The 18,943-nt window shown below is 46.7% G+C and overlaps 1 protein-coding gene across 1 annotated transcript in view; it reads right to left on the bottom strand.

Annotated features, from left to right (window-relative positions):
- Window positions 1–1,770: 1,770 nt before the first annotated feature.
- pmepa1 (prostate transmembrane protein, androgen induced 1) overlaps window positions 1,771–18,943 on the bottom strand; it is a 28,713-nt gene continuing 11,540 nt past the window's right edge. The window contains exons 2-4 of the mRNA XM_083669279.1: window positions 5,590–5,744; window positions 4,007–4,060; window positions 1,771–3,641 (exon numbers count right to left, since the gene is read on the bottom strand). Of these exons, the coding sequence (XP_083525405.1) occupies window positions 3,054–3,641; window positions 4,007–4,060; window positions 5,590–5,744 (797 nt within the window). The 3' untranslated portion in view covers window positions 1,771–3,053. The remainder of the gene's footprint in view (window positions 3,642–4,006; window positions 4,061–5,589; window positions 5,745–18,943) is intronic.

Genomic DNA, 18,943 nt, shown 5'->3' with positions numbered 1-18,943 from the left:
CTCTGAGGTCATCAAACTGCGTTGAGGCAAAAAGAAACAACACCTAGCCTCTTCCCCTTGCCTTTACGCCCTCTTCGGTGTTCTCAGATCTGTAGGAGTCGGGTAGGTCTAAGCAATATGGCTGAAGCTCCACTATGCCCAGGCCAGGTGGAGCCGTCACCATATTGTCTTACACTTATCTGAACTCTTTGGATCCACGATCACCTGGCGATGCCAAGGGTCAGGGGGAGGGGCAACCGGTTATTTCTGTACCGGGCCAAGATCTCACAAAGGGTCAGAGGGTGTATAGACCCTGCCCCTGGGATGATCCTTTGGCAGCTTAGGGGGGGGGGGGGGGGGGGTCATACATTAAGATTTGATTCAGGTATCTTTGAAATCAAAATGTAAACATAAGAACATGAAGCAGGGCCAGGAAGAAGAGAGAGATCGAGGAGTGGTGGGACTGCCTTGGGGTCTTGTTTTGTTGACCTTCGTACCCCCCCCCCCCCTCTCTCTGTCTCTCTCTCTTCTTTGCTGTGATACCAGCTAACCCTTATAAAGTAATGCCCCACTGCAGTTTGAGTCTTCCCCCCAGAAGGAGCAGTTGCATAATATCAATAAGAGCATGAGACCAGTGCTGACCCAGCGAGATTGTGTCTCTCACCTTCTTCATTAAAGTGCTAAGAGATGCCTGTCCAAAGTGAAGCCCAGAGGGTAGGTCGTGTGCAGCGTACAGCCTCCTGATAAAGCGCTCAGTCAAAGGCCACGTCTCAAATGAGACACTATTTCCCCACAGAGTGCACTGATGTTGACCACAGCCACATCGGGCAATCAGAGAAGTAGTGCACGATACGGGGATTAAGGTCTCTTGAGATCCTCTCATACTCTCTATTCACTCTCTCACCAGGCCAAGTCAAGGCCTGACATCTACTGTAGATACAAGGCTGATAGGAAAGAACAAGAGAGCCCTCCTCGGTTTCAACTTTCACTCCAACCCGACACTACAAGAAATTGTCTTGACTCTATGCGTTGAGTTCAAATTCAATATGTTCACTTAATATGAAAAGATCTGATTAGAATTAAGGTACGCTATGTGTTCGGCATGTTGTTTGTTGAGGTAGTTTGTCAAAAGTTAGACAATTTGACAAAAACAAATACTTGTTCTTGAAGAAAAACTCACTAAGATCAATGGGGTTGTGTTGTATTTGACATTCTGATTTCCCAATACAGTGAGAAAGAGTTATGAGAGTATGGGATAGGGCCTTCTGGATACAAATCAAGAAATGTGATTCACACGCTGAACCAAAACATTTGCGTAAACCATGTGTGATGTCAATAAGGGATTATCCTATATGTTTCAGTTACACACACACACACATTAGAAGAAGTCAGGATTTGTCCCCCCAGAAGGCTACTGTACGCTACAGAGCTGTTGGTCATATCCTCTGGACTCTGCAGATAAAAAAGGTTCTCTCTCACTCATGACCACACATGCATGCAAAACTCCTGGTCTCCTTTACAATAAAGGACTCTTTTTTTCGTTCCATTTCGTTATATTAAAAAATAGTGCAATTCTTCTTGACAATTATATAAATAACTCTAAAATCGTGCTTTTAAAGTTTGTTTTCAGTTTCCATGTACGTGTATACAAGTATATATCTCTACTGTGTGTGTGTGTGTGTGTGTGTGTGTGTGTGTGTGTATATATATATATATATATATATACACACACACACACACACACACACACATACACACACACACACATATACATTTATACATTTAGGGATGTATATGTATATATAGCACATTTCACACGTTTGAGTTGGCACTCCAATAGATTACAGCTTCACTTTTTTTCTAGAGCAGACAAAGACATAAAAACCAAAAAACATTGTTACTCTTAAGAATCCATTGTTTACAAAAATACCCCTGCTCTCGCACTCCTCCTCCTGGATCTTGTGCAAACATCTATTTAGAAAAAGGTTAGAATTCAAAAAACGAAGAGCATTTGCACATGCGACTTCTGATCTAGCCTGGCCATGGACCAAACTAAGCCCAAGACAGAACTAAACTATGGGCCAGGTAAATCACTAAAAACACACTAGTGCTAAGCTTCTACTGTACTAGCATGGCCATACTGTAAGACTTCAGTACTGTGCCCGCTGAACTCAACTGACCTCAGCTGTGGTCTCTTCACTCCAACACACACACACACACACACACACACACACACACACACACACAGACACACACACACAGACACACACACACACACACACACAGTGTGTTTCCATGGAGACCAGCAATGACCGCAGCATGGCTTTGCTGACTGAAGAGGAGGGGCTCTGGTGAGGCTAACTGTGTCAGGAGTTGAAGCTAACGCTAACTGTGTCAGGTGCTAAGAGGCTAACTGAAGCTAACACTCACTGAAGCTAAAGCTAAATAGGCCAGGAGCTTAGAGGCAAACATGAAATATGAACGCTAACTGGACCAGGGGCTAACTGGAGGTAATGCTAGCATGTTTAGTTAAAGCCTGGATCCAGAAACCCAAGGAGTGCTTTTTAATGCCCAGTACACCAACAGTACTCGACACCAGGAGGGGTGTGGGGGCAAATGGGAATTGATTCAAATAAACATCTGCATCTCAACATAGGAAGACCTGGTCATTCAAAAGACTCTTGAGCGTTTCTTTTCAAACTAACGATAAACTTCATGGAGATAAGTAACCAGAAATATGCAGCTCATAGTGATGCAAAGCGATAAAAAAAAAAACAATTGCAACTAATATTTTTTTTTTGTGCCATTTGTCAGTATAGAAAAAAAGCTGTGTAAGCACGGAGACAACAAAAAACAAGTAAATATTTATACAAAGTACGTCAGGCTGGGTGTCAAGTCAGTCATATGGCAGGTTGGGATAGTCAAAATGAGGGAGTGCAGTCTTTTTCTTTGTGCGCCTGCCTCCCCCCTCCTTTTTTTGCCGCCCCCTCCCTTACCTGACACCAATAGTTAAGCTGAAGTGCGCAGGAAAGCAGGAAGCAGTATTGGATGACAGTGGGCCACCAATACTACCTTCACACCTGCTGAGGCTTTTGCTTCTCCTTGCTGTTGCGTGCATTCCTGTTCTCCAGGCTAACCAGATGGGCCTGCTGGAGGATCCCATGCAGCAGCGAGGGAGGGGGCAGGGGCCCGCCGCTGGGAGTCTGCTGGTGGTGCTGCTGTCTAGGCAGAGAAGAGGGGTGGTAGTAGTGCCCGATCACCTCGCTGTACGTCGGGGGCGCCCCCTCTACCCGCCCCCCCGGCTGGCTGGAGTAGGCCGACACGGCCATGGTGGCCACTGTGGTGGCGCTGACCCCTGCGTTGAGACTGGGCGGGGGGCAGTGGGAGGAGGAGTCAAGGAGGTGGCTGTCGTACACGGTACGGTTGGGGGGCGCTCGGACCGACTCGCGGTTGAGCTCCAGCTGTTGCTCGGGGTCTCTGAGCTGCAGGGTGCAGGGGCCCTGGTAGGGCGGGGGCTCCTCACCGTCCGACAGGGAGATGGTGGGCGGCAGGTCAATGATGGCGTGCGGCAGGTAGGGGTAGGTGGGCTGGAAGCGGGCCAGGCGCTCACGCTGTAGGTAGGAGGGCACCCTGTCGGGGGGGCGAGGGGTGTACACCTGCTGCTGTGAGGTGGAGAGGAGTGGGAAGGAGAGGGATGGACAGAATGAGGTAGAGCGAGAGAAAGGAGGAGGTCAAATGTGCGCACAGACATCTGTGCCTGGTCGTTGAGCACTTTCTTCTACCCACAGCAACTGAAGAAAAGATGACATTGCCAATATATATATTCGTTTTTATTTCTCAATTATTTAGTCTCTAAGTTAGAGCTAAGAAATGAATAGCTAACTCAGAGACTAAATAAGACAAAACAAACATAAGAGAAACAGAAGCAAACGCTAGCTTCAAATACTTTTGCCGGCCTGCGTTGCCAGATGCAGGGCGGGGTTTGCACTTTTGGGACAATTCCAAGATTAGCCACAATCAACTGTACCTCACTCACTCCACTGGAGGGTCCTGGGCTGTCAGAGGACCACAGGCTGCCGTCCTGAGAGAGAGAGAGGGGGGCGGGGGGGGGTTCAGTATTTGACATGACAAAGCACATACAATTACAGCCACTAGGTGGAGTATTTCACTCTCTTCTGATTGCTGTCCAAGGGATGTTTAGAGAACCCAATATATAACACTGGAGAACCTGCGACTGTGTCTCTGTCTAACCATATGGACAATGGAGAGGACAGACTAACACTAATGTTCTACTGCCCTTCACCACAGTCCCAGATAAACACACAGACAAGTGCTCCCTGTCATCCCTGACTCATCCCCCTCCTGCGGAGTACACAGTCTGCATAGCCAAAACATAGACTGACGCACACACACAGGCATGCATGCATGCATGCACGCACACGCACGCACACTCACACATACAGACACACACACACACATACACACACACACAGAGACGCACACACACACACACACACAGACGCGCACACACACACACACACACAGACGAGCACACACACACACACAGACGCGCAGACACACAGACGCACACACATACAGACGCACACACACAGATGCACACACACAGATGCACACACACACACACACACACACACAGACGAGCACACACACACACACACACACACACACACACATAGACGTGCAGACGCACACACACACAGACACACACACACACACACACACACACACACAGCATCATCTGCTACTGGATGAATCAGTGGCTAGGGGAGTAGGTGATTCAGAGAGCAGCAGGGAAGTCATATGATTGTGGAATCTTCCGATGACTAGACTGGTTCATGAGGCAGTCATGTGGCAGACACTCCTGTCTAGCGTATAATTCTCTGACTGTCTCATTCCTTCACAGTGAGAAACACAAAAAAATCAAAGAAATCAACACAAACACAAGCGCTTAGTGTGCGCAGGTCAAGTATCCCACTGCAACTTTATTTTACATAGCCTCTTTCATCAGAGTAGCTCAATGTAGTGGAATTCTTTGTCCATCAAACTCAAGCCTTTTCTTGTAGGTCTGAGGGGATTGCGTGTGCAAGCAATATGAAGTGGGAACTCGCCTTAACAGAGGGCTACAGGTAGGTGGCGCTAATAACTATTTAATGACAGGATCAGATGTCCCCATCCATACAATCAGATCCAAAAGAGGGGTCAAACCACCTGTTCTGCAAAGATAAAATTTCCATCTTGGTCATGAAAAAGCGAAAAGTTGTTCCTCATCTTATAATGACGTGATGCCCTTCAGATGTTTTGTGACGAGCACTGTGACCACCAGCCCATATGTAGAGAAAATTTCAATTGGTTGCTGTGGTGCCGCTCGGGACCAAAGTTTTGATTAAGGACCTCTTTATTGAAAAGAATCGTTTGTTTTTCTTGATTGTGTTTAATTATGTTGTAATTTTGTATGTGTATTATGAATTATTGTAAACTGTGTGTATGCAGGGCTCCCTTGTAAAAGAGACCTTGGTCTCAAGGGGACTCCCTGCTGAAATAAAGGTTAAATCAAAAATAACTCCAGCCATACTGTCCTGCAGTACTCACCGAGGCCAGCGGGAGGTGTCGTCGGCGGGCCTGGCTGTGTCGGGAGATGAAGGAGCGCGCTGACAACCGGTAGTGGTTGAGCAGGCAGGTGATCACCACCACCATCACCATCATCACCACCACGATCACCAAGATCTGAACAAACTCCAGCTGGGCTGTAGAGGGAGAGACAAGAAGAGGAGGAGAGTTAAAACAAACGGAGGAACAAGATAAGAGGGGTGCATGAACATCAGCCACAACTCTTACACACAGAGAGAGAGAGAGAGAGAGAGGAGAGAGTTCTTACACAGAGAGAGAGAGAGAGAGGAGAGAGTTTAAAAGGGTGGAGGAACAAGAGTGGATCAATGGAGAGTTAGAGAGAGAGAGAGAGAGAGACAGAGAGAGATGTAAGCAACTTGCATTTTTTGTGTAAAACATTAAGTCCCAGTATAAGCAACTGTAACTCAGCAACACATAATAGTGAACTCAATGGAAGAGCCAAAACAACATTATAACTGAGTGTTTTTACACTGCAACATGTGTTACTCACTAGTTGTTATTCTACAACCAACAGTTGAATTGTAAACAGAAAAATGTCATGCTTACCCCCTGTTAGGAAAGGCAACTGTAATTCAGTTTCCCAGTAAAAGTCATTCTTAATTGTTCCCAAATGGAACGCCGAATTTAAAGGGTAGGGTTTACAAACGACAGTACAACAAATGTGTGTGGTCTCCTTGGTGTTCAACATGTTGTTCATTCATTTGGCAATTTGATGATCATTTGTGATATATATATATATATATATAAAGTACTATTTGTTGCTTTCAATTCTTTTCTCACTAAGATGAGCAATACACAGCCAACAACTGTCAAATACTGTAGGCTATGCAGCAAATGACTCTGCATCTAGTTGGCAGAAACTGAGACACACTCATACAAGTTATAAACTGTTTATGGTTTATGGTTACCAAGAATCCCTATGCCCTATTTTTTTTTAAAGCTCTATCCTTCAAATGATGTATTATGATATGATATTATTATTATTATTATTAATATTTGTTTTCATTGATATGACAACTTAGGGTACATTATTATGAGTTATGATAAACTGCTTCCAGAATAAATGGTCAACCTCTATGAAACAATACATTGACATCTTGCTCTACACAGCAGCATAAAATCATAAAATCCATACCATTCTTATCGCAACTTGTTTTAACATCACAGTGTGTGTGTGTGTGTGTGTGTGTGTGTGTGTGTGTGTAGTGATGTCTTCTCTACCAGGTTATTGGGAAGCTCAGAGGCTCTCATTGACCCAGGCACAGTAGCTGTTTCCTAGAGTTCAGTGTGTCGACAGACAGAGTAGTCTTTGTTTGAGGACAGAGCAAGGGACAGTCTGCCCTTCACCTCGCCCACACACACACACACACACACACACACAGTGTTCGTCTCCCACTTCAGCAGTCTGAGAGAAAGTTCACAGACAGCCACATAAAAAATACAGCAAGGACTTTTGCCCCCAGCAAGCAGCAGCAACTCCAAACACAGACAGTCAAACAGGGATTAGCAGAGCAAAGCTAACACACTAGCCAGCCCTACCTGCTTCATTCAGAACCACAGAGACCAGCCTAGGCACAGAGTCCACATACACCACCCAGACATAGAAAAACTCACTCCATAATGGTTTCTGGCTGCTAACATTCCACAACTCTTATCAACAAGTATTACACAATCCTGTCTGGCCCGCAGCTGCGTTCAAGTTTACCATGACAACAAAAACGATTTTATCACTCTAGTTACACACAGACAACCACACTGTTTACATTTCGAACATAAAACCGCAGATCATTTTGGAAAAAGACGTCCATGACGACATCATACAAAAACCAGACATTTAAAAAAAAAAACTAAAAAAACAATGAAAACGAAAACAGAAAACAGAAAATGAAAAAAGAAAAAAGGCTATTTCTCACCACGGAAGACTTTATACAAGATGGAAAATAATTGGAGATGCATGACTCACCGTTACATAGGTGTACGCAGTTTTGGTGATGGGTAATTCCTGAAATCGGCTGCATTGCAATACTAGCTATGTAATACCTCCAGTCTGGCCAGAGTCCAGATCTGTGTGTTCACTGAGCGAGAAGACACAGACACACTGCAGTTTGCAAAGGTCTTCAGCTTTGTTCTATCTGACTTTTTTTTTCCCAGACACATTCCTACACACACACACACACGCACACACACACACGCACGCACACACACACACCAGCTGACTGCTCCCCCCAACCCCCCCCCCCCACTGCTGGGAACAAAAGGGGCAAAGAGAGGGTGGGGCGGGGGAGGAGAGAAAGCAGACCTTTTTATCCACAAATATATAGAGAGAGAACAAGAGGAGACGGGGAGGGAGAGGAGGAGTGGTGGGAGAGGGGAAAGAGAGAGAGACAGTCTGGGAAAAGACAGATGGGTCAGAGATGTATAGAATAATGATGGGAGAGAGAGAGAGAGAGAGAGAGAGAGAGAGAGAGAGAGAGAGGGCAGAGGCAGAGGGGGAGAGAGTAGACAGGGCAGGTCTATGCTGAAGCAGTCACACAGAAGGGTAGAGAGACAGAGAGAGACAGAAAGGGGGGGGGGGGTTCTTACTATACACACAAACACACACACACACACACACACACACCCACACCCACACCCACACCCACACCACCTTCACTGGCTCCTCGTCAAATGACGCATCACCCATATATCTCTCTGACCTGCTTCCAAATTACACAGCCTCCCTCAGACGCGCATCAGACACCAAGAGGCTGAATCCAGTCAATTCTCCCTGAAAGGGAACTACATGGAAGCAGCACCGTTGAGTCTGTCACCACGGTTTATGTCTGCAGTGCAGGGGAATTACCACAACTTCCCTTAGCAACCTACTCATCGAAATATCGTCACATTCAGTCTAGCTAGCATGCCAAGTGACTATTTACAATACACTTATTGAGGCTAAGGCCTGTCCTATGAACGCAGACAGACTGACACAGATACAGCTAGAAGTCCAAAGAAGGCCTCGTTGACGCGACTCATTCAAGTAAACAGTGACGGTCAAGAAAGGTAAATAGCTTACTCAATATTGACTCAGTACACGCAAGTCATGTTCCTGAAACAGAAACATGGCGCAGCCCAGAGATCGGCACCCACAAACAAACAGCAGAGGGACAGCGGTGTTGCTAGGGGTTCGCAGACAGTGTTGATGTTTGCGTGTGCGTGTGTGCGTGTGTGAGTGTGTGAGTGTATGTAACCACTGCTGTGGTTAATACATGGCCTGTCCCAATGCCTGTCCAAACCCACTGTATGGAACGGCCTCTGTCAGTTGGCGCTGAGCGTTATTCTCTGACACGCTGCCCGTGGGGGCGTGTACACACACACACACACACACACACACACGCACGCACACACACACACACACACACACACACACACACAGGAGGCGGCTGGGGCCACTTCACACAGATGGCAAACTGGCAGGGCTGGCAGAGGGGTGAAGGCAGTAGGGCCAGACCGGGAGAGGGAGAGGGAGAGGGAGAGGGAGGGAGGAAAGCACGCCTGGGCACGTTGCCCACCCGCCTGCTCCTCACCCCTGCTCCTCACCCCCTGCTCCTCTCTCCTTCACTCTCTCTCGCACCCCTGGGGGGCACAGTCTCCCATTGTCTCCCCCCCATGGTCCTGCCTCACCCTCTCTCTGGGCCAGAAAAAAGGGAAACACACTCACACACACACACACACACACACACACACACACACACACACACACACACACGGGTCAGCTCAGACAACAGACCCAGCTGACAGGAAATTGAGTCAGGGGAACACGGGGCAGACATGAAAGATATGCGGGGGAGGGCTCTGTGTGTGTGTGTGTGTGTGTGTGTGTGTTTGGGCTGGAGAACACCACAGCAGACGTTTGCTCTCTAGACAATACAGCCCGTGGAGAAACCCAGCGGCTCCCAAATGGGGAAAGGTGAGGGGGTCACAACGAGACCCCTGTTAAGAGAGGGACGTCAACCCTGCCCCCCCCCCCCCCACACACACACACACACATACACACACCCCCCTTCCTTCCCCACTGGCTCAGTGTCAGGCTGGGGCATCTGCGGTCACTGCTGAGCCAGACAGCTCTAAGCACGCAGGCAGACAGAGGAAGGGGGGAGTGGAGGAGGGGGGGAGTGGAGGAGGGAGGGAGGGAGGGAGTGGAGGAGGGGTAAGCAGGTCACTCTCTCTCTCTGTGTCTAAAACTGTCTGCTCACAAGGGCAGGAGAGGGTGTGTGTGTGTGTGTGCGTATCAGGGTGGGTAGTAGGTCAGAGGTGCACACAATTTGCTTGCCAATTTCCATGAGAATGGCTGGGCTGGGCTGGGCTGGGGGGGGGGGCAGACAGGGCAGGACTCAGAGTCACTGAGAAGGGCCAAGAGAGAGAGAGAGAGAGAGAGAGATGGAGGGAAATGGGGGTGAGACAGTGGGAGGAAGAGGAAACAAAGCACACCCCTTTCATTGACTTTGGGAGCCACGGTCACAGCCAACAAGTGTGGGAACTTTGGTCCAGGATACTCACACTGGTGATACACTGGGAAAAAGAGAAGGGGGGGGGGGGAGTTGTAGGGTGGATGAATTATTAGCTCTCCCTCATAAGGGGGAAATAATAGCACAAACACTAATGCGGCTAATATGGCAGCTGGAAAAAATGCTGGGAACTCTGAGCCAAACGAGGTGGTGGTTGAGGGTGGGGACTGAGTGAAGGATTACAGTTGCCTTTCCTAACAGGGGGTAAACCAGAGTAAGAGTGTTAAATGCTACATTGGGCTTCTGCGTGTGTGTGTGTGTGCCTGTGTGTGTGTGTGCCCGTGTGTGTGTCCGTGTCCATGTGTCTGTGTGTGTCCGTGTGTGTGTGTGTGTGTGTGTAGGCTGTTCACTCCCAGGTCTGAGACATAGGCTTTTTTTCTCATCAGTTGAAACCCTGTGCACCACTCTTCATGGGATCTGGGAGCTTTGCTGAACTTCATGGGTGTTTGAGTATTTGCAAAGTGTGTTTAAGTGTGTTTGTTCACACATGTCTGGTGGGTTAGGAGTGTGTGTGTGTGTGTGTGTGTGTGTGTGTGTGTGTGTGTGTGTGTGTGTGTGTGTGTGTGTGTGTGTGTGTGTGTGTGTGTGTGTGTGTGTGTGTGTGTACAAAGTAATGGGAAACCCTCCTGGAGAAGTTGTTTGAACAAGTCTTGGGGGAGCAAATGTTCAATAAACAAAGCTGGCAGTGCTTTAATCAAACTGATGTTCTAATCATAATTTCAACCCAAACAAGTTGGAGACGCATGGAGTACATAGAGATAGATGTGATAGAATGAATGGCGAGTCCAGACAAGAGCTGTTGGAAAACAGGTCTAGTGGAAATTCACTTGTAATCTAATCGGGAGGAACAGGGGGTAATTTCAACAAACCAAACTGGAATTATTGCTCTTAAAAAACTCCACCTCTGTATTTTGGTTCTCATAACGCAGAGCAGTGCAAGTTTCAGTTGCTACCCAGGATGTCTGTAAAACATTTCCAGACGTCGCAGATGCCTGGGCAACCCACACACATAGGCACACACACATGGGCGCGCGCGCACACACACACACACACACACACACGGGCGCACACACACACAAACACACACACACACACACAAACACACACACAGACAAAGCCCAATATAGGCCAACCACCTCCAGAACCAAATTAATTGGGAAAAGTAACTGTGCTCAAAACAGTGCAATATAGTCCACAGTCTTGGTTAATTAAAACTGATCCCACGTCAGGGACTAAAGAAATTAATGATATTGCAGTAAGACAGGAGCAGCAAACACATCACACTGACTGTATATGGACCTAAAAGGCATTACAAAACAGAGCAGAGAACTTCAAACATAACCAGTGTCCCTGCTCACAGCTTGTGCTAACCCACTTTCTGCGACCGTAAATCTGACAGGCTTTGAAAGTCTGCAGTTTTTGGGGACTGAATTCTTGTCTTATCCAGGGCAAGGTGCCAGATGCAAAAACCTAAATACATCCACACCATCTCTCCTCTCAGTGCCTGAACCATGTTTAATATCTGTGGCTATTCTCCGAATATATATATACATGTGCTAATGTAAGTTAACGTCTATGATATATCTGTGCTAGTAAAGGAATCAAATACTTGGAATAGAAACAATTTTTGGAACATCATTTGCATCAACCTGCTTCTTTTCAAGGCAAATGTTCAAACACTGTCTTCCTGATTCCCTTTTGGCTCTTGTTCGAGAAAGTGGAATACAACAATATTTAATACATTGTATTATAAGTATTATAAGTCTCCATAAATAATATCCTTTGGATTATGATAAGGTAAGATAGTAATAGCTTTTTCATGTATTTCTAAGACGTATCCATCAAAAAACAAGAGAAGCCGATATCTTAATGAACATTTTGCATAGTGCGCCTTTAAAATATTAGGGCAAAAAGAAAATGAACATGTTGTCATTTTAGAGTTGTCCCTGGGGTGGGTAGTGACAGACGTCGTCCCCTCCCCGTCCTAAACCAGACTAGACAGAACTGGCAGCTTCAGCGAATCCTAGACTAGACTATACCCCCCCCCCCCCCCCCACACACACACACACACACACACACACACACCTCTCTTTAATGTAATGCTCTACTGTGAACCCAAATAAACTATTCAAATGTGTGTGTGTGAGAGAGAATGTGTGTGTGTGTGTGTGTGTATATATGTGTGTGAACCCACCAATGATTCACCATCATTGACACAATATGTTATGAAAACCAAAGTAAAGAAAAAAAAATGCTTAAAAGACACACTGTGGTGTCTCCCTGTGCCCAGTGTGGCCAAATGAACACGCTGCTGGCACTCCTTTCCACCGCGGTTGCTGTTCTCACCCACGGCAGGTTGCCTACCCAGTAACCACAGCCACGTCTGTCTGAAACGTATGAAAATCTAACCTTGTTATCAGCTAGCCGTCTGGGGCCGGGCCGGGCTGGGGTGGGCTCATTGTTATTCTAGCCAACGGGGAGCGAGCCTGGGCCTCATCTCACACTCCCCCAGTCCCTGACTTGCCACCTCATTTATCTGCTGTCACCACAGGCACTCCACAATCCTCCCTTCATTTTAATAAGGGAAAAAAAGAAAAAGAGAAACAAAGAAAGAGGAGCCAGACTGGAGAGCAAAGAGCAAGCACTAACAGTGCTCTCATTGGCTAATTCCAATTGGAAGCAGCTCTCACTGTCTGTCACTCCCATCACGGGCTGGGCTTGAGCCAGACATAATTATCATTATCTACATTCTGAAAGGGGTGGAGAATGTACGTCGTTTCTCTCCTGACAACGTAGACATATACATAAACAAATCTCTGTCCAATGAGTGTTTTGAGAGGACCTGCGGTATTGCCAGGAGAAAAAAAAACACACACTGTGTACACTGGATACATAGCCAGGAGGTAATATTTCAGCTTCAGCTTCCAAGTCAACTTTACACAACATTAGTCCAAGTCAACTACACACAGCATTGGTCGAAAGTCAACTGTACGCGGCGTTGTATAGGAAGGAATCCTCGAAGTTCAAAAGCTAAGTGTCTCACCGCTGTTTGTGTTTCTAAGAGAACGTGGGAACAGACAAGTAGCTAATGACTGGAGGGGCTGTGAGAGGCCGTGTCCAGGTGCTGCTGCAGGTGCAGGGTTTTATGTTCCAGCTTCATGCTGTGTAAACTGTCTGTCGGAGGGAACACAGACATCCACCAGCATGATCACCTCATCTATAAACAGTCGGCTGCCAAGTTTTCTCTGTGGCTGAAAACTTGCCATACCTGTCAGTTCCAGCTGCATTTGCAGACACCTGTCTAGACATAACAGTGTCTGTGTGAGAACACAAACCACAGTCCAACTCGTCTGACTACAAGTTCTCGGATGAGCGGCATTGAATGGGTGGGATGATGTTCACTATTGAATTGATGTTGGAATCGTACTGTACGTACGGACGTTGCCCAGACCTTGAAAGGAACAATGTATTTTTTTCTTCTTTCCTTAAACAGAGATGGAAGATCAGAAGACAATGATCAGGATCAAGTTGGTTGATTTCCTCTGTGCTACTCAAAAATCTGCCAGGTAGATCTGATCCTGGATACCAAAAAAGAATCTGACTCATTCTGATGCAGAAATCAGGATGAGGTGTTTAAAAAGTCAGTTGACTTCAACTCAAAAGAGGATTTTGGCAAACATCCAATTCAATTTCCTATTCCAATTTGTTAACAGTTAACAAATGATGCTAAATGCTATTTGGATACCCAGTGTCTCCAATCCAGCCATTTTGTGGTGCCAGTTTTGTGTCTTCCCTCCCTAACACATAACCAACCTTGGAGAGCCCAACACACACACACACACACACACACACACACACACACACAGAGAGACACACAGACACACACACACACACAGAGACACAGAGACACACACACACACACACACACACACACACACACACACACACACACACACACACACACACACACACACACACACACAGACAGCCTCTATATGGCTAAGTGCTAGTACCGGGAAGCCTAAATGGTGCAGACATGGTGAAAAACAAAAGCTGGGTTGTTTGCATTAGCAGAGAAACACAGAGGCTGAACACATGTGGCAGGCAGCCACTGGGGCTGTTAGGACTCACAGGGTCCTGGTCGGGGTTTTGTTGCATCTTGAATGCTGTCCCCTTAAAGCTAGCTAATCACCGGTTGTTCCTCAGCCTCGGAGCATGTTGTGAAGCGCCTTGTGCTCTGTAACACGCCTCTGCCCAGCACAGAGGAGATCCAGTGAGTCATTTTAGGAGATGAAGACATCTGCCAGGATGCAGAAATAACAAAACAAGCAACGCTCCATGTGCAGGGTTATAATTATGTCTGTGGGCAGGAGGAGGGGGAGTCAAATTAAATGAACGATGAAGGAAGAGTGGAGGTGCAAGGGAGCTAGTGTGTGGCAAAGACTTTTTTTAGTGTCACGTTTATTGCTTCCCCCCTCCCATCCATCCATCCTTTGCTCTCTCTCTCTCTCTCTCTCTCTCTCTCTGGGCTTCAGGTAGGAGAGTCAAAACATGACCCGGGGTAAAGGCAGTTCTCGTACAGACCCGTCTCCTCTTGGGAGAGTATTGGACTCATCGTTTCATTTCGGTGACCTTAGGGTTCCCCTATAAGCGTTTCCCTAGGAGTGCCACCCGCCTTAAGGATTCTCAGACAAATAAAGTTATAGAGATCAAATGGAATGACACATTAACAAATTGCATTCATTTGCATCCAATTTGCATAGGGCATCCACAACCAGGGCCTTGCACTCTCTAGATGAACAATAGTGGATGTGAAAGATGAGTGGGTTTAAGTAAATGAGGGGCATGCAAGCCCAGCTGTTTCCTACAGGCAGACTTGGGGGATGGGGGGCAGATACACCCCTCTCTAGGAGTCAGCAGTGTGTGTGTGTGTGTGTGTGTGTGTGTCTGCCTCACACACACACACACATATTCAGCAAGGGCTCGCCGCATTGTTTGCTGCCTGCATCAGCAAGTGGACAGCCAGTCTAGACGAGGCCGCTAACAATGGCCACTTCAGTCTGGTCAGGAGAGCCCCCATAACTGCAACATTCACCAACACCAACCTCCTTAGCCCCCACAACAACCAACCACTAAGCCAATATGCCAAGCAGACAAAAAAAACACAGCCAGGGGAACTGCAACAAACCTTAAAAAAAAACTAATCGAATAAGATCAGATAGCTTGAAAAAAACACGAGCTCTCCCCGAACACAAAGGTGGGGGAGACGATTATATTGACTTTAAGGTCTCATTTAAATCCCTACCCAGCAAGAACAGACTACAGGCTGACAGGAGCCAAAGATCTAAACGTCCCTCTCACTGTGACTGTCTGGAAGGCTACGCTGAGAGGAAGCAACGCAGACTAACCGGCTTAGAAGTCAGGGGAAATAATCACTCAATACGATAAGCTTTAGAGCCTCAGTCTGCACAAGTTATTAAAACATGGAAATCAAAGACGTTAAACCAAGCGAAAGGAACTTAGGGGAGAGAGAGGGAGAGAGAGAGAGAGAGAGAGAGAGAGGGAGATAAACTTGCTACGGAAACGATTACAGGAACGTTGAAAAAGCAGACTGAGAATCGACCTCGCCACCCCCTGACCTTTTCATACCACACATTAGCCCCTATGCTAACGCTATGGTAGACAGCCTAATGGTATGGTAGACAGTCTAATGGTAATTAAAGGGAAATTCATTTAGACAATGGGAGAGCTGGCTGTCTAGAGGCCTATGCATGCATAATACATGTACGTTCAATCGTAAAGCTGGGGCCTTCGGGGAGACTTGGTTGTGCAAATATTATTTCTTTGTCATTTATGATTTCAGGGTGTGGGGGGTGGGGTGATTGCGTATCATCCTTGGGGCAATTAAACTAAACGTCATGAGGCTTTAAAAAAAACTGAAATGTCGCCTTTTATGAATAACTCTGGGTCAAAAGTTCACACTTACTCCCTCAGCTTTCTCCCTTATAGTCTCCGGCTAAATAAGCCACGACATAAGGTACAGTCATGGATTACTCTCTTTCACTGGAAATAGTGTCAATCTCTCGGAATTGGCTGCATACATGACGTCATCCTGTGAGTCATATACAGTATACAGGGAAGGGAGGAGAGGAAGCGGATGTAGAGTCATAATGACATTGATCTGTCCCTCTGACCGGCTATAGCTGAGTGTGCTGTGATGTTCCTTGTCTTTTCAGCTGCTGCTGCTGCACACAATGCCTGGACCCCAGCTGGGAGATTAGGAACTGGCCGTACGCACACGGACACACACACACAGACAGACACAGACAGACAGACAGACAGACAGAGACAGATAGAGACAGACAGACAGAGGCACGGACACACACACACTCCTAAGCCAGCCAGCCAGCCTCTCTCCTCTCCAGACAGAGGCACATCAAGCAGCCATGATGAGTCATCACTCTCAGAAAGAGCAGATTGGGCCCTGAGGGCTACTTCCTGGGTTGAAACTGTTATAGCTGCGTTAGAGGGGAGGAGAGAGACCCTTTACTCTCAACTCTGTCAGCGCTTACTCATGCCTGAGCCTGAGGTGCAGATGACATCAGTCTGAATGGTTCTAGGCTGGGTGGTTGGGTGGAAAACAGCGCAGGACAAAACTTGAAGTGGTTGAAACTAAAATCCTCCTCCTCGTCGGACTAGTATCGAGGAACATTTTGTGCCGTGTCATATAACCTCATAGCAACTCGGCTTGACAGGACAAAATGGAGGGGAAATGTTTCTCGAGTGTCTAGTGTCTGTCTGAAATAATGGCTGCAGATGCCATTTTAAGAGCAGGAGCAGAGAGAGAGAGAGATGGAGAGGAAGATTTAAGACTAGCTCTGTTGTCTTTGGGCAACAATAACCCCCCTGACACACACATACACATCCCCACCCCCGGTCTTTGCTTTGTGACAATGAACCCCCCCACCCCCGTACCCCATCACCACTGACCGCTCACCTCTTGCCCTCACACACACACACACACACACACACACCCATGTTGCCTGGAGACACCCCTCCCTTCCCCGCAGATGCATAGCAGAGCCTGGTTTCATATGCAAAACTGCATTTACATAAATCTGAATTCCTAAGACAATCATCACGGTGTGGAGGGGTCTGGTCTGGTCTGGTGTGTGACCAGCTGGGTTTAATGAGGTGACACACACACACAGCCACATATAGGACAAGTATGGGATAGTCTGGGAGCCAGACTACAGCCTAGCACAAAGTGAATAGGCCTAGTCACAGCTCTCTATCATCGGCTACATGGATGACCGAGTTATATATTAGTTGCATCATAAATAAAGAAATGAATAGTCTTTTGTTTGTTTGAGTGGCTGTGTACATGCGTGTGTATATGTTGTGTGTGTGTGTGTTTGTGTTTGTATGTATTTCTATCGTAGAAGTGACAGGCATTGTGTGCGTGTGTGTGTGTGTGTGTGTGTGTGTGTGTGTGTTACTTTGCATTTCGTGTGTTTTTGTTACTTTGTGTGTGTTCATGCTGTGTAATGTTGTGGGTAAGGCTGCCTAGTAATATTCCCCTTTGCATCATGTCTAGACTGTTGAACAAAGGGCAGGGAGGACAGGGAGGAGGAGACTCTCACTCGCCAGTCAGACCTGTCTCAACGCTATCAACAGCTCAGGTGACTTAAACTCCCAGCCCTAAAACACAAAGCACTGGGCAATGGAAACCAGCTAGGCTAAGGCTAAGTGTAAGGCTAGGCTAGGCTAACTGTAAGGATGAACACTGCACTGAGCGCTATGGCTAGCAATAGAGCTAAATCATGGTATGCGTAAGCTAAGTAATTCACTGAGAAGCTAGGCTAACTATAGAGAGGGACCATTTTATGTGCCAAATATGTGCTACACAGTATAGTCCAACCATCACTTTTACCCATCAATTCTGTGTCAATTCTTAAGGGAAAAATATGATATAATTTCCATTTGAGATAAAAGAGCGTGATTTCCACTTTTTTTCTTTTTTTTACCAGACTTCTAATTAAAAATGAGAAGTTCTACAAGGTCTAACCTCTTGTTCAACTGACAAGATAAAATAGAAACACATTTCAAAATCCCCCTCACTTCTGGTTCGGTTTTCTACTGAATTAAAAACACTCAAAAACAGGAACTAATGTGTTTATGTTTTACAAGAGGGCTTTTCCACACGACTGTTTATTTTGGTCTAGTCTGATGAGCCCCTTTCCAAAGACTGTATCCAGTCGTTTTTTCATTGTGTTGGTGTCCTGTGGATTTCTTATTATTGGAATGCAGTAGCGGTTGTTCCCCCGCCCACCCCGCACAAGCCTTGGGCTTTTGGCTTTCGTCTGCGTGAGATAACCTACAGTGTGCCGCAGTCGGTAGAAAAGAACAATGTTCCTTTTTGCTACTGATTTTGAACATGGAGTTTAGCTTTTGCACATGTACACAAATACCTCCCCACCCCCCGCCCCTCGATCTTAGCTCAAATAATTCCTCTCTAAACCTCAGAACATTCTCGACTACAAACCAGAGCAACATGGTTGCACACACACACACACACACACACACACACACACACACACACACACACACACACACACACACACACACACAATACAGATATCGCATGCCAAAGGTTTACATAATAGCCCAGTCAGGGAGGGTTGCCAGCACTTAGCTAAGAAACATCATAATTTCATTTCCATGACTCAGAGTTGAAGCAGCCTCTGCCGCACACTGGGCACACATAC

This window comes from Argentina silus (genome assembly GCF_951799395.1).
Source record: "Argentina silus genome assembly, chromosome: 4".
NCBI classification, from domain to species: Eukaryota; Metazoa; Chordata; class Actinopteri; order Argentiniformes; family Argentinidae; genus Argentina; species Argentina silus.
The sequence above is the reverse complement of the archived record's forward strand: the minus strand, read 5'-3'. Positions and strand labels throughout refer to the sequence as shown.